General features: G+C 41.1%; 1 protein-coding gene across 1 annotated transcript in view; it reads right to left on the bottom strand.

Moving 5' to 3' along the window:
* mtrex (Mtr4 exosome RNA helicase) overlaps positions 1-17,128 on the bottom strand; it is a 215,437-nt gene that overhangs the window by 48,209 nt on the left and 150,100 nt on the right. Inside the window, exons 20-23 of the mRNA XM_068033040.1 lie at positions 15,653-15,763; positions 15,249-15,437; positions 8,754-8,917; positions 482-587 (exon numbers count right to left, since the gene is read on the bottom strand). Of these exons, the coding sequence (XP_067889141.1) occupies positions 482-587; positions 8,754-8,917; positions 15,249-15,437; positions 15,653-15,763 (570 nt within the window). The remainder of the gene's footprint in view (positions 1-481; positions 588-8,753; positions 8,918-15,248; positions 15,438-15,652; positions 15,764-17,128) is intronic.

Raw genomic sequence — 17,128 nt, 5'->3', positions numbered from 1 at the left:
GGGAAACTGCAGCAATGGAAAAAAAATCAAAAAAGAACCAAGCTCCTGATCGCTATCCAGTAAACCCTTGTAAAGTGCTTATGTATGGACAGGATTAGACTGAGCTTTTAACTACTCACCCCGTCTCCCATGGTTAAATAACCTGCTGAAACGACTATGGTGTTTGGGGGTGTGGGGGGGGGGGGGGGGGGGGGGGAGGGAGGGGGCGGAGGTACTGAGCTTATTCAACCACTGCACAGCTGATTACCATCAGTAGAAGGGGAAAGAAACCATATTAAGAAGAGTAAAACAAAATTCTCTAACAAACTTAATATTTTCAGAAATTAAAAAGAACTTCTAAATTTGTAGACAAGATTTAATCCCTGTATATAGAGAAAAAAATTTAAAATGTGTCAATTTTTCACCTGTATGACTATTACGTCAGGAGAACCACTTTACTACGCATTTTTCTTAAAGAAGAAGGGCCAGTGAGAATATTTACCTTCTCCTGAAATACGAAACAGCTCAGTAAAGCTGTAGCCTGCTCAGCTGCCAAATCATTGAAGATCCCATTAAACATCATTTCTGTCAGAAGTAGTTCATCCGCACTACAGCAGAAACAAATGATCTGGTTAATACCAATCACACAAAATGCAAATGGTCACATATATTCATGCATTACTGCACACCTCAGTTGGATTACATGCAACAAATTAAATATAATAGCATTCCTCTTGTGCAGAAAGACGTGTCTAAAAATGGAAGAACAAGTTGATAAAGCTATTGAATAAAGCACGCAAGATCTAAGGTTTGATAAATAGGGGTACAGAATGCAAAAACATAGATAATGCGAAAACAATACAAAACATTGATTGGGCTGTGGTTGGTGCAATCCATCAACCATACCTGAGCACTTAAACAAGTATGACCTTGCCAAAGAACAGACTTAAAATTAAAGACTTAATTTGGGGTGGGCCAATTTTGGCAGGATGAGAGCAGATCTGTCCCAGTTAAATTGGAATCAAAGGTTTGTCGGCAAAACTGTAAAGAAAAGAGATGGTTCAGTTACAGTTGAGATATATTCCCATGAGGGGGAAAGGTGGGGCAACCAAAGCCACAGCTCCCTGGAAGATGAAAGAGATAGAGTAAGATGAAGCAGAAAAAGAGGGCACAGGACAGATGTCAGGTTGAGAATTCAAGTGAGAACCAGGCTGACTATAGAAAGTTCAGAGGGGAAGTGAAAAAGGAAATAAGAGGCAAAGACATTGTTTGAGAAGTGACAAGAAGCTAACATGAAAAGGAATCCAAAAGTTTTCCACAGGTGCATGAATAGCAAAAGGACACATTGCAGATGAAATTTAATCCAGAGAAGTGTGACATGAGACATTTTGGTAGCAAGGATGAGGAGGCGCAATATAAAATAAAGGATACAATTCTTAAGGGCATGCAGCAACAGAGGGACCTAGGGTTATATGTGCACAAATCATTGAAGGTGCAGGGCAGCTTGAGAAAGTGGTTAAAAATGCATACAGGATCCCAGGTTTATGCAGAAAAGATTTATGAGAATAGTTCCAGGGACTTCAGTTATGTGAACAGATTGGAGAAACTGGAGCTGTTCTCCTTGGAAAAGGTTGAGAGATTTCATAGAGGTTTTCAAAATCACGAGGGGTTGGGACAGAGTAGATAGGGAGAAACTGTTACAAGTGGTGGACAGGTCGAGAACCAGAGGACACTGATTTCAGGTGATTGGCAAAAGAACCAAAGACGACAAGAAGAAAAGACATTTTAAAGCAGAGAGTGGTTAGGATCTGGAATGCTCTGCCTTAGAGTGTGGCGGAGACAGATTCAATTGTGACTTTCAAAAGGGAATTAATAAGCACCTGAAGAGAAAAAAATTGCAGGGCGACTGGGAAAGAGCAGATGAGTGAGACTATTTGAGTTGCTCTTGCAGACATCTGGCATGAACATGACCGGCCCAACAGCTGCAAATGGCCTCCTTCTGTGCTGTAACCATTCGATGATGCTATAAAAATAGGTGCAGGAGTAGGCCATACATCCCCTTGAGTGTGCACCATTGTTCTTTGAGATCATGGCTGATCTAGTTCAACTCAACTTTCCTGCTTTGTCCCGAGATCCCCTTAGCACCCAAGAGTCTATTAATCTCAGTCTTGAATATACTGAAATGCTGAGCATCCGCAGCCCTACAGGGTAGAGAATTTCAAAGATTCAGAATCAAGTGAAGAAATCTCTCATCTCAGTCCTAAATGACCAATAGGAAGGGAGATTGTGACCCAGTGACAGTGAAGGAACGGCAATATAGTTTCAAGTCAGGATGGTGTGTGGCTCGGAGGGGAACTTGCAGGTGTTGGTGTTCCCATACAACTTCTGCCCTTGTTCTTCTTGGGGGTAGAGGTTACAGTTTGGAAGGTGCTGTCTAAGGAGCCTTGGTGTGTTGCTGCAGTGCATCTTGTTGCCACTGTGCGCGGTGGTGGAGAGTGAATGCTTGTGGATGGGGTGCCAATCAAGCAGGCTGCTTTGTCCTGGATGGTGTCTAGCTTCTGGAGTGTTGTTGGAGCTGCACCCAACCAGGCAAGTGGAGAGTATTCAGTCATTCTACTCAATCTCTCCTCATATGACAACCCTGTCAATGAATTCCTCCAGTGAACCTTTTTTGCAGCCCTTCTAAGGTATCCTTCCTTAGGTAAGATGACCAATACTGTACACAGTACTCCTATGGTCTCAACAAAGCCTTAGATAATTGCCATCAAGTTTTCTTACTCTTATACTCCAATTCCTTTGCAATAATGGCTAACATATCATTTTCTTTCCTGATTGCTTGCTTTACCCATGAGTAAACTTTGAGATTCGTGTACAAGGACCCCCAAGTCCCTCCGAATACCAACGTTTACAAAAAGAAAAGAAAGATTTGCATTTATACAGCGCCTTTCATGACCCAAAGCACTTTACACTTTTGAACTTTTTGAATTGTAATCACTGTTGTAATGTAGGAACATGGCAGCCAATTTGCGCACAGCAAACTCACATCAACAGCACTGTGATAATAACCAGATAATCTGTTTTTAGAGATATTAGTTGAGGGATAAATATTAGCCAAAGACACAAGGGACAACTCCCCTGCTCTTCTTCAAAATAGTGCCGGGGGATCTTTTACACCCAGCTGAGAGCAGACCGCACCTCAGTTTAATGTTTCATTCGAAAGACTGCACCTCTCACAGTGCAGTACACCCTCAGTACTGCCCTGTACTGTCAGCCTAGATTTTTATGCGCCAATCCTGCAGTGGGACTTGAACCCACAATCTTCTAACTCAGAGGAGAGAGTGCTGCCCACTGAACCATGGGTAACATTCAATTGTTTCTCACCTTTCAAAAAAAAATCTCTGCTTTTCTACTTGTCCTACCAAAGTCGATAACTTCACATTTCCCCAATATTATATTACATTTGCCACCTTCTTGCTCACTCATTTAACCCATCTATAACCATTTACAGTCTCTTTGTTTCCTCCTCACATCTTACTTTCCCATCTAGCTTTGCATCAGCAGCAAACCTGGTTACATTACTCTTAGTACCTTCATCTATGTCAGTGATATAGATTGTAAATAGCCAAGGCCCAAGCACTGATACTTGTGGCACTCCACGAGTTACAGCCTGAAAACCCAACAAGTGGAATCATTCTGGTGATGTTCCTCTGCACCCCCGGTTTCCTTCTTCCCCATTATAATTTCTCCCATCTCTGCCTCTAAGGGACCTATGTTTACTTTTGACGATCTTTTCCTTTTTACACAACTTGCAGACGCTTTTAGAATTTGTTTTTACATTTCTTGCCAGTTTACTCACTCATTCCATTTTCTCCCGCTATCAAATTCTTTGTCATCCTTTCCTGATTTCAAAAATCCTCCTAATCCTCAGGCTAACTACTCTTTTTGGCAACATTGTAAGCTTCTTTTTTTTTTGCTCACCTTACTATATAAGCCACAGTTGCGGACCACTTTTCCCATGGCGATTTTATTCAAGGGAATGTATATTCATTGAGAATTATGAAGTCAAAGAGTCATTTACGGCATAGGAGGCGGCAATTTGACCCATCGAGTCCATGCCGGCTCTCCGTGGAGAAATCCAGTCAGTCCCGCTCCCCACTTGATCCATGTAGCCCTGCAAGTTTACTTTCTTCAAGTGTCCATCCGACTTCCTTTCCAAGTCATTGACTGTCTCCACTTCCACCACTCTTGTAGGCAGCGAGTTCCAGGTCATTACCATTTGCTGCGTGAAAAAGTTCTTCCTCACATTCCCCCGGCATCTCTTGCCTAAAACCTTCAATCTGTGCCCCCCTAGTCCTTGCAGCATCAGTTAATGGAAACAATTTTTCCTTGTCTAACTTTCCAAGACTGTCATAATCTGGTACAGCTCTGTCAAATCTCCCCTCAATCTCCTTTGCTCCAGGGAGAACAAACTTTGTGACTAAAATCCCCCATCCCTGGAACCATTCTGGTAAATCTCCTCTGCACCCTCTCAAAAACCCGGAACTGGATGCAATACTCTAGTTGGGGCATAACCAGAGCTTCATGAAGGTTCAACAAAACCTCCCTTCTTTTGAACTCAATGCTTCTATTTATGAAACCCAAGATCACATATGCTTTACTAACCATTCTCTCAATATATCCTGCCACATTCAAAGATCTAGGCACTTGCACTCCAAGGTTCCTCTGTTCCTGCACACTCTTTAGAACTATGCCATTAAGTCTACATTGCCTCACCCTATCCCTCTGCCAAAATACATCAACTTGCACTCGGCTGTATTAAATTCCATCTGCCACTTGTCTGCTAGCCTATCTATGTCCTGTTGCAGGCGATTCAGAAGGCAGAGAGTCGGGATTAACAGGTCTTTTTCAGGTTGGAAAAACGTAACTACTGGAGTGCCACAAGGATCAGTCCTCAGGCCTCAAATATTTACTATCTATATTAATGACTTGGAGGAGGGGGCAGAGTGTAATATTTGCTAATGATACAAAAATAGGTGGGAGGGCATGTGGTGATGAGGACATAAGGAATCTGCAAGGGGATATAGATAGATTGAGTGAGTGAGCAAAAACTTGGCAGATGGAGTTTAATGTAGGGAAGTGTGAGGTGATGCACTTTGGTAGGAAGAATCAAAAGGCACACCATTATTTAAATGGAGAGAGATTCCAAAAAAGTGCAGCACAGAGCGATCTGGGTGTTCTTGTGCATGAAACACAGAAAAGTTAGCATGCAAGTAAGTAAGAAAGAAAATGGAATTTTGGCCTTTATTGCAAGGGGGTTGGACTTGAAAAATAGAGAAGTCTTGTTACAACTGTACAGGGTATTGGTGAGGCCACACCTGGAGTAGAGTTTTGGTCCCCGTATTCAAGTTCAAAAGAGATTCACTAGGCTGATTCCTGGGATGAAGGGGTTGATTTATCAAGAACGGCTAAACAGGTTAGGCCTTTATTCGTTAGAGTTCAGAAGAATGAGGGGTAATCTTATTGAAACGTACAAGATTCTGAGGGGGCTTGACAGAGTAGATATTGAGAAGATGTTTCCACTAGTGGGGGAATCTCAAACTAGGGGACATAGTTACAGAATAAAGGCACACTCATTTAAAATTGAAATGCAGAGGAGTTCCTTCTCTCAGAGGGTAGTGAATGTCTGGAATTCTGTACCCCACAGAGTTGTGAAGGCGAGATATATCGCAAAAAAAAAGTAATCCTGGCACTGACACTTGGGGGAACCACTACTGTTTACTATCCTCCAGTCTGAAAAGCAACTAACCATGACTTGCTGTTTTCGGTCCTTTAGCTTTTTTTTAAACCAAACTTACAATGACCCTTCTCTTCCATGAGCATCAATTTTGTTAATCATCCTTTTACGTGGGACTTCAGCAAACACTTTCTCAAAATCTATGCAGACAACATCCTCCACATTCGCTTGTTCAAACTTCTCTATTACTTCAGCAAAAATTCAATTAGATTTGCCTGTTCTCTAGTTGGTTTCTTGACATATTGTTCTAGAAAACGATATTCAACCTGCCTTCCAAACTACTTTTGATAATTTGGTTTGCCACAACTTATATGAAGATTCGAGTCCCCCAAGATTATTACATTGACCTTGTTGCATTCTCCTCTCGCTTCCTGATTTATACTCTTAACACTATAGCTACTGTCAGTGGACCAATAAACTACTTACACCAGCATTTTCTCTTTTTTCTAGCTGCACCCATACTGATTCAATTGTTTATTTTCTGGGCCACGATGACTTTTTGAAGGCTAAGACATGTCAAACTAATCCAGTTGATTTTTTTTTTTGGAGGTAGTCAGGCCCATGCTGGATTGGGGAGTGTCTATATTTATTTCCAGAAGGCATTTGATTTGGTTCCACCTTGAGACATGGGTTGGTAATTGGCTGGGAAGTCAGAAACAGCGAGTCGGAATAAATGGAAAGTTCTGATTTGTGCATTGTGACAAATGATTTTCCCCAAGGATCTGTGCCGAGGGCCTCAGCATTTCATCATACATATCAGTGACTTGGATGAAGAAATATTGCGTTTTATACTCAACTTTGGATAGGATACGAAGAGAGGAAGCACAGTAATACTTTATAAAAAGTTGCATATATGGGAGCAAGAACTTACAAAGGCAAGATAGACAGATTGAGTGGGCAAAACTATGACGTATGAAGTTCAATATGGGAAGTATGGAATATTTTCTAAATGGCGAGTGACAGGGACTGTGGAGGAGCAGAGAAATTTGGTTGATCAAGTACAAAAAAAAAAGTTAGTGCACAAGTACAAAAACTATTCAAAACGGCTAATAGAATGTCAGCCTTTATCTCAAGAGGATTGAAATTTAGAAGTGAGGAAGTGATGCTTTACTTGTACTGTGCCTTGGTCAACATGAACATCAACTTGGATTTATATAGTGCCTTTAATGTAGTAACGCATAATCAAACAAAATTTGATTGTCACAAAGAGATCTTTGGATAGACTTGGTCAGAAAGACTTGGTAAGTCTTGAGGAGCATCTTGAAAGGAGGAGACAGGTACCTCTGAAGTACAGTCACTATTATAATGTGGGAAACGTTGCAGCCAATTTGCAAACAGCGAGGTCCCATAAATAGCAATGGAATAATGACCAGATAATCTGCTTTTAGAAAGATACAAAGAAACAAGACAAGAGATACAATCTTAAAATTAGAGCGAAGCTGTTAAGATATGAAATTAGGAAGCACTTTTCCACACAAAAGTGGTGGTAATCTGGTGCTCACACAGGGTCTGTTGAAATTTTCAAGACTGAGTGCAACTTGCAGTTAGGTTAGGGTATCAAAGAATATAGATCAAAGGTGGGTAAATGGTGTTGAAGTACATATCAGCTATGACCTAATAGCCTGGCAGAACCGGCTCAAGGGTCTGAACAACTTATTCTTCCTATGTTTTGGCATCTTGCTTTAGCAAACCATTCATGGACATGGAGAGAGTACAGAATATACTTATTACATGATATTAGAACTGAGAAACTTGAATTATGAGGAGAGACTAGATATATTATAATTAGAACATAAAAGGTTAAGAGATTTAGTGATCAAAATCACAAATGTGAGGGTCTTTGACAAGGTAAATGAGGGAAAACTATTTTCACCTGTCAGTGAGTTAATAGAAGGCATAAATTTATCACCATAAGAATGATAGTTTAGCAGAATTTTTATTTAAAATATTGCTTTTGTAGAATGCTTCATATCCTAAAACCTATGTTTGAAAATCCATAAAAGTTTTTAAAAGGCATGTGGGTAAATATCTGACTTTTTTTTTAAAAAAGGGCAAGGGAAACAGAAAGGAAATAGGACTAAGTAGATAGCTGTATCTGAGCTGGTACAGACATGAGGAGAGAAATGAACTCCTTCTCCACTAATAAATTCTATCTCACAACATTTTTCATGAAGGAGGACAAAACAGTGGATGCCAATCAGAAGCGGAAAAGAGCTAAGGTGAGGGGCTAAAGACCTGGTCAAAGTTCTCAAGTTTTGAGGAAGCCTGTGAAAGTATAGAAGTTTTCAGAAAATCTCAAGAGGAGGCTTAATGGCCAAAGACCTTCCCTTTCCAGTCACTGGGACTATTTGTTAGTTTAAGCTCTCAATTGTTACCAGGCTAGAGGTGGCTACATCAAACAGTGCCAAAGACTGCTCTAAAGATAGTAACTCCTCTCTCCACATATTATTCAGACACTGACTCACACCTAGGAATGTCAAAAGCAGTATATGAACTTAACATTTCAAACTATGGGCTGTGATGCTGCTGTCAAACAACTTTCTTTCAAATAGAAGCTCAGGTCAAAAGCTCGCATAGGGGCAAATCAGTTTCAGTTTTGCATAGATGCTAAATTGTGGAATTGTGGGTGTTAAAAATGACAAAATGTGAAGCAGAGTAATCTCTGAATTTAGGCAGGCTTAAACTGTAACTGCAATGCTGAAAGGAAGCAAAACTGCTATGCACTTCTATTAATGTTGTAGTATAAAAGCACCATAAAAGGAGTTCTAAACATTCATGTTGCATCAGACCACATTTGCAACTGAGGTTTTTAAATTTCGTTCAGGAATGAAGTGTGCTTACAATGGAGAGATGCTGCACTAGGAAATTATAGCAATAATCGGGATAGGAAAAAATAATTCAATTCAAAGTGAAATATCCAAGTGTTGGCAGAAAGTGAAGATGATATAAATGGGTATTGCTAGTTTTCTTAATGCCTGACCTGCTTATTTCACAAGCAACTCGTCCTTTCATTTCGATGACATCAGATGAAGTGGCAAAGCCTAATCGCCTGATCACTCGTTTACGGCATTTCAGTTCATCCATCTGCAAAACTGTTCGAGCTTTCTTCAGTTCTCGTTTTGCTGCTTTGATATCTCCAGCAATCTATATATACAGATGTATGAATATTCAGTACATGCAATTCAAGTTGACTATGTGGCACAATCTACTAAGTGGTACAAAAGACCCACTTGCTGACCTCAAAGCAATTAAGTATCTGGAAGCTTTTATTCAATCAATTTTTTCACCAAATCTTGGAACACATTTTTGTTTACATTTCAGGTCAACGACTTTTCATCAAAACTAGAGGATGTTAAAGATGAACAACTTTTAAGCAAATGACAAGCCAGGAAAAAGGCGGGGAGGGAAGGAACCAAGGGGAGAGGTCCGAGGTAAGGTGGAGGGCAGGAGTGAATGATGGCGCAATGCAAAATGAGTGAAACATAGAAACAGGAGATAGGTCCATAGGATGGTTATTTAATGGTTACAGCAGAATAGCAGATGAGAAGGGAAGCATAGAATATTTGGCAAGATAAGGCGGCTCCCATGGACCAGGAGTGCAGAAGAGAGGCAAGTAGACCCTTGGTGCAGGTCATCGACCTGAGACATCAAATCTGTTTTTTGTTCCACAGATGTTGCCTCACCTGTTGAGTGTTACATCACTGAGTTAGATCAAGTCTACAAAACAGAAAGCCATTTTGCCCAACAAATCTATGTTGACATTTATGCTCCACACAAGGCCTCCTCCCACATATATCTAACTGTGTCAGCATACTTTTCCATTCTTTTCTCGCTGTGTTTATCTAGTTCCCCTTAAACACATCTGTGCTATTTTGCTCAACTATTCCTTATGGCAGCATGTAACACATCCTTACCACTTTTTGGTTAATGACGTTTCTCCTGAAATCCCCACTGAAATATTGACAATCTTGTCTATCAGGCTCCTAGTTTTTGAGTAAAAAATCTCTATGTTGACTGTCAGACCCCTTCACCATTTTCAAGACCTTATTTTGTCACTCCTCAGCCTTTTTTCCAGAGAAATGCGACCCAGCCTGTTCAATCCTTTGACAGTTATACTTTCTTAGTCCTGGTATCATACTTGCAAATCTTTTTGTTGAGAGTTTGTCAATGCCTATATATCTTTTGTACAGTATTAACACCAAACTGCACAATGCTAAAAGCATCTTTGAACTAAGGTTCCATACAAGTTTAACATGACTATCCTGCTTTTCAATTCTACCCCTTTAGAAGGAAATAGCAAAGCTTGTTCTTTTTTAATGACAGCATTAACCTGTGTCGCTACTTTTAGTGATTTGTTTGTTTGTACTCCAAGATTATTTTACTCCCCTCCCCCATTTAGACTCCCACTATCCAAGCAGCACGTGGCCTCCTTATTTTTCCTATCAAAATGCCCCACCTCACAATTAACTAAACTGGAATCAATTTGCTAATTAAACACCCATTCTGCAAGTTTATCAACATGATAGAATCATAGAATTGTAACAGCACAGAAGGTCATTTGGCCTGTGCCTTAAGAAATGGCCATCTAATAACCTTAAAAAATCTTAAGAAAATTAAATGATTATAGAAATAGCTCTCTCAAAGATTCTATAGCAGTCTGTTCGACTGACAGACACCGGACAGCATAGGCCTGTTATCTCTGCCAAGGACATGACTCTAGCACAGGCTTTGAAACAATACATTCCTAAAACAGATAAGGTAACTCATACCCTCGCTAGACAAACATCTGATAGTTTACAAAACGCACCTAACAAGCGATAAGCCACAAGATGACTTCATGGGCAGAGTGATGGGCATGGGAGGGGTTAACTTTTATTTTGTCCCTTGATGACTGAGCAATTGATCGACATAGGGTAAACTACCACCCCCTAGAAAATAAAGTATACGAGCAGGTGCTCAGGAGAGAAATCTTCAGTCTTCTTCAGACAGAAAAGAGCTTCTCAAGGTGGATCCATGCTAGCTCCAGCCGAATGCCCTGGTTAGCCCAAAAGACCAATAGCAGAAGAGACTGCCACTGCCAGCTATGGAGATCAACATTATCCTGCTTCCTCTATCTGTTCATCCAATCCGGGAGCAGTAAACCATTCTGAGGCAACTGCCATCGCCAGCTAGAGATCAGCATCTTCCCACTTCCCCCATCCGTTCGTCCCATCCAGGCCTAGTAAACAGTTCTCACCCATCACGGCTTTATGCGATTTCTGTCTATTTAACCTATACATTATATTTAAGCTGTTGCTTCGTAATAAACTGCTTTAAAATTACATTAGAGCTTGACCCAACTCTTTGGACATCTGTGACTCCTGAACCAAAATCTTCCAACGGTGTTAGAAGTTGGATTCACAGAGATTAAGATATGAGAAGCACGAGTCTTAAGTTGTAGTTCTTAAGCGAAACCTGGATTTACAATAGCATTGGCATATGCTAGAGAGCAACTGATAGACAGCTTGAAGAAGAAAGCTGGGGCACCGGAAGCAAAGGATATAGTGGGGATCATAGCGGAGTCCTATGAGGAATGCGAGTGCATTCTTGGGTAGGCTCTCTGAGGTGGTTTAGAAACGCAAACTTAAGTTAAAAAAGGGCAGTGATAAATTGAACGATGGGGCACATTTACGTGCCTCACAGTTTAATAAAAATAAACAAGAACTAAGAGAGCAAGTGGATTAGTTACAAAGAGAAAGCAAAGGTTGACAGCAGAGCATTGCCATCCTACAGTTACACTGGGAACAGGAAGCACATGACACAGCGTGTTAGAGAAAGAAAAAAATTAGAGCAGATACTGGAACAAAATATTGAATGATAGGCAGAAAATACCAGACTAAGTGAGCAGTTAGAAGATGTAAGGGGGTCTTTGAGGAAGTTAGTTCAGCAGCAAACTGCCGCCTTCCCTAAAGCAGACAATGCCCTGTGCTTAGCTCAAAATCCATCAACTCCAGGCACAAATTGGCCAACAGCGGGTCCTGATGGCTGCTGTCTACAAAATCAGAGCAGGTAACCCCAGCCCTTGTTGTGACAATATAGCTGAAAATCTCACCCTCTCTTCTCCACCTCTCCCATACAAGATAGACAGGAAAATAATGGTATGCGTGGTTACATAAGCCAGGACCACAAGACAGGCTAAAACCAAGACAGAGGAGGGAGTGCAGAGTGGCAAAGGAACATCCACATCCACGAGAGTCAAGCAAGAGGTCACGACCATGACCTCTCACAGGTGCCTTTCCCCAGCTGAGGTTAGGGCTCTCAAAGAGGAGTTGGGGTTGACAATGGACATGAACACCAGCCCCCTCCTCCTCACGCCAAAAAGGAAAATTTTTAAGACCTCACAATCAGAGTAAGAGAATGACGACTTTAAACAGATCCCCCAAGCTGCCTGATCCCTAGAGTTAAAGCCGAGACATTATGGGCTCGCTCCAGAGAGTAGAGGATAACTTCAAAAGGGTCCGAGGGAAAGTGAACACTGATTTTCACAAGGCCCTAGTTAGCATTCGCAGATAGCTTGCATGACTGTAATCAGCACACGAGGGACAGTAAGGATTGTCAGTTTGACTCCCTGAGCTTCAAAAGCCTCTTGTTGAACAGCTTCCAGCTATTAATCCGTAGCGCATTGTGCATTTATAAAACCAAGACAACACCCTAGGACAAGGTGCGCCCCCATTCCCGTACGATGTGAGAACAGATCCATGCTATCATCCCCTAGCACCCACAAAGGCTAAGGCAGCAGCCGTATTTGGGTATCTGTGACTCCTGAACCAAATCTTACAGTGCTGGCTCTCTGGAAAAACAACTCACCTTGTCCCACTTCCTGTCTTTTCCCCCCTATCCCTACAAATTTTTTCACTTCACATAATAATCCTCTTTTGAAGGCCTCAATTGAATCTACCTCTACCACACACTCAGGCAGAGCATTCCAGATCCTAACCACGCTCTGCATAAAAAGGTTTTTCCTCATGTCACTGTTGTTTCTTTTGTCATTCACCTTAAGTTGGTGCCCTCTGGTTCTCGATCCTTCCGCCAACAGGAACAGTTTCTCCCCATCTACTCTGCCCAGACCCTCGTTATTTTCAACACCTCTATCAAATCTCCTCTCAACCTCCTCTTCTCGAAGAGCAAACCCAGCTTCTCCAATCTATCCATGTAACTGAAGTCCCTCATCCCTAGAACCATTCATGTAAAACTTTTCTGCACCCTCTCTAATGTCTTCACATCCTGCCGAAAGCAGGATACCCAGAATTGAACACAACACTCCAATTGAGGCTGAACCAGTGTTTTATATCGGTTTATCATAGCTTCCTTGTTTTTGTACTCAATGCCCCTATTTATAAAGCCCAGGATCCTATACACTTTATTAAATGCTTTCTCTAACTGCCCTGCCAACTTCAATGATTTGTGCGCAGAAACTCCAAGGTCCCTCTGCTCCTGCACCCCATTTTAGAATTGTACCCTTTATTTTACCTCTCCTTGCTCTTCTTACCAAAATCAATCACTTCACACTTTTCTGCATTAAATTTTATCTGCCACTTGTCCACCCATTCCACCAGCCTATGCCCTCTTATCAGTCTATCAGCATCCTCCTCCCAGTTCACAATACTTCCAAGTTTTGTGTGATATGCAAATTTTGAAATTGTGCCCTGCACATCCAACTCTGGGCCATTAATTCCTTTTTTCCCTCCTTGTCTCGAGAGACAAGGGGTAAGCGCCTAAAGGTGGTCAGTGGTTTGTGGAGCAGCACCTGGAGTGGCTATAAAGGCCAATTCTAGAGTGACAGACTCTTCCACAGGCACTGCAGATGAAGTTGGTTGTCGGGGCTATTACACAGTTGGCTCTCTCCTTGCACTTCTGTCTGTTTCCCTGCCAACATTTTTTTAATTCTTTCATGGGATGTGGGCGCCGCAGGCCAGGTCAGCATTTATTGCCCATCCCTAATTGCCCTTGAAATGAGTGGCTTGCTCGGCCATTTCGAGGGCATCTAAGAGTCAACCACATTGCTGTGGATCTGAAGTCACATGTAGGCCAGACCAGATAAGGACAGCAGATTTCCTTCCCCAAAGGACATTAGTGAATCAGATGGGTTTTTACAACAAACAACAATGGTTTCATGGCCATCATTAGATTAGCTTTAAATTCCATATTTATTAATTGAATTCAAATTCCACCTTCTGCTGTGGTGGGATTCGAACCTCAGAGCAATACCTGGGTCTCTGGGTTACTAGTCCAGTGACAATACCAGTACGCCACCACCTCCCCCCACTGCTGAGTCTCTTCAACTCGCCTCTCTTCAACCCTACCTTTATAGCTGTCCACCAGCCATCAACATAGATTAAGAAAAGCAGCAGTCCTAACACGAACCACTGGGGAACCATCTTCCTCCAGTTCAAAAAACAACTGTTCACCACTAAAATCTGCTTCCTGTCACTCAGCAAACTTTGTATCCATGCTGCCACTGTCCCTTTCATTCCATATCTTTAACTTTGCTGACAAACCTGTTTTGTGGCACATCAAATGCCTTTTGGAAGTCCATGTACACCAAATCAATCACATGACCCTCATCAACCCTCATCATAAAACACAAACATAATTTGTCCTTCTTGCATTCTGTCACAATCTTCCTTTGTATTAATTACATCTCACAATTTGGTGTTAGCTGTAAATGCAGAAATTGTACTTTGGATGCCCATGTTCAAATTGTTTAGGTAAACTGTGAATAACAGTGGTCTTAACCCAACTCTCTTCTTTGTTTGGAGCCAGCTTGCTATTCATTCTGTGAACTGTCCCTTAATTCTACATAATGTTATTCAAGAGTCCACTACACGGTATTTTATCAAAGGCCTTTAGAAAATACTGTGTTACCAGTTTCTACTCTGCTACTACTTCAAAAAATTCAGTAAGTTAGACCTAGCATGACTTTGCCTTTCGAAGCCCATGTTGACTATTATATTTTTAGTTTCTAGATGTTTTTCCACTGCATCTTCGCTCAAAGATTCCATTATCTTTCTGACCACTGATGTTAGGCTAATTGGTCTATAGTTCCTTGGACTTGTTCAATCGCCTTTTTTAAATTTGAGACATTTTTAGCATTTTCTGTTTTTATTTCATATTATCAGCATCTGTAGTATTTTGTTTATGATATAGTTTTGATATAAATTGTTATTTATACTTCAAACCCAGAAATAGCCCACATTTCTCAACTATTACTTTTGACTACATTTATCTTTAACCAGTTTGAATAAGATAAGTGAAATTATTTTACTGGACACTGTACAATGCTAAAAAGGACCATATGGTCACAAATTAACTCATGCATCAGGGTGCCAAAATTTTCTGAAACTGCAAAGAAAGCCATAAATACCATTTCACATGCACAATTTAAAAAAATGATGTTTCCTCATAAACAACACAGCCATCAATGTAGATCACTTGCCTGTGCTTTCCTCTCACAAAGCCTGTAGGCAGTTTCCAAATTTGAGTCACTGTGCATAGAATGTGAATACATTCTGTGCTCAAAAGCCTCAATTTTCTGAATTACTTTCTTCAGTCCCTGATCCTTGATTCCCATATCATCAATTGGATCCAGTAAAGGTACACCATCAGGAAATCTCTTCTGTACTTCCTAAAACACAAAGAAAGGTTAGGAATACACAGTCACAGTGCTATAAAGCTTTGTCTGAAAAAAATTCCACATGGATTTTTGTTTTAATCCTGCCCATTTTCTCCAAAAGGTCTTGCAATCATTTAAAGTTTAATGTGGTTTAAGTAAGGAACAGAGAGTGGGACTGGAACTAGAATCCACAACACTCAAATAAACTGCTAGAGAACTTAATTTACCTGTATTGATTTCAAAACACTTTGCCTATTGTCTAGTGGTCTCAGGTCTTTTGGAATATATAGACGCACACTACTGATGGCTGTTATTAAGTGAAGCAGGATAGGAACAACCTGTTGAACAAAAAAAGCAATGAGTAAAATATCATGACATTATAGCCCGGTTCACATCACACAAAAAAAATGTTCAATCTATTGACATTCAATGAACTGGCAAAAAAGATAGAAGTACATGAAAAATGTTATGAATATCCTGCCAAATCTACATATCCACTCACATCTGTGGAAGAGAACACACAGAGAAACTCACTGCAGGATCATACAAGAATGAACTATGCGAGATAAATTGGGCATGCGGGCACTTGTTTAATCTCCATTTAATCATGCAAACTTGGGGCACTGATACAATCCAGCACAGACTTAACATGGAAAAATAGTTGGAAAGTGTTTCTCTCATTTAATCTGCCAAATGACGATCTGTGCAGTTTTCTTGACTCGTTTGTGGGATGTGGGTGTCGCTGGCTAGGCCAGCAGTTATTGCCCATCCCTAATTGCCCTTGAACTGAGTGGCTTGCTGGGCCATTTCAGAGGGCATTTAAGAGTCAACCACATTGCTGTGGGTCCAGAGTCACATACAGGCCAGACCAGGTAAGGGCGGCAGATTTCCTTCCCGAAAGGACATTAGTGAACCAGATGGGTTTTTACAACAATTGACAATGGTTTCACGGTCACCATTAGATTAGCTTTTAATTCCAGGTTTATTATTTGAATTCAAATTTCACCATTTGCAGTGGTGGGGTTCAAACCCAAGTCCCCAGAGCATTAGCCTGGGCTCTAGATTACTAGTCTAGTGACATTACCACCACGCCATTGCCTCCCCCCTGCTAGTTCATGCATAAAGGGGTGTCTAACAAGTCAGGCGCCCAAGTGTCCTTAGCAACATAGAAATCAAACATGATAAAACAGATAGGTGATAGAGGGAAAACATGACTAATCTAAAGACTGACATGCAGAAAGTAGAATAAAAAACATCAGAGACAAGTTTTAAAAAAGTGTAAGAAGCCAGAGAAGGAAACAGTGCAAGGAAAGCCTGTGGTGGTGATGGTGGACCTTCGCTTTGAACTGCTGTAGTCTTTGTGGTGATGGTATTCTCACAATGGTGTTAGGTAAATCCAGGATACGTCCCAGTGAGCATGAATTTGCGACAATTCATGTCCAAGTCAGGTGGAGAGAGATTTAGAAGGGAACTTGGAAGGGGATGGTATTCACATGACATTGCTGCTCTTGCTCTTTTTGGTGGTTCAGACTGTAAGGCAGGATGTTAATTCAAGAAATCTTTTTCAGTCGCTGCATTGCATCCTGTAGACAATACAGAATACAGCAACAGCGCGCTTGTGATGGACCGAGTGAATAGTGAGCGCGGTGATAAAAGGCACAAATCAAGTGAAATTCTCTGTGCTGCATGTCAAGCTTCTTGAA

The sequence above is a fragment of the Heterodontus francisci genome, chromosome 1 (assembly GCF_036365525.1).
Source record: "Heterodontus francisci isolate sHetFra1 chromosome 1, sHetFra1.hap1, whole genome shotgun sequence".
NCBI classification, from domain to species: domain Eukaryota; kingdom Metazoa; phylum Chordata; class Chondrichthyes; order Heterodontiformes; family Heterodontidae; genus Heterodontus; species Heterodontus francisci.
This window is presented reverse-complemented; position numbering and strand designations above follow the sequence as displayed.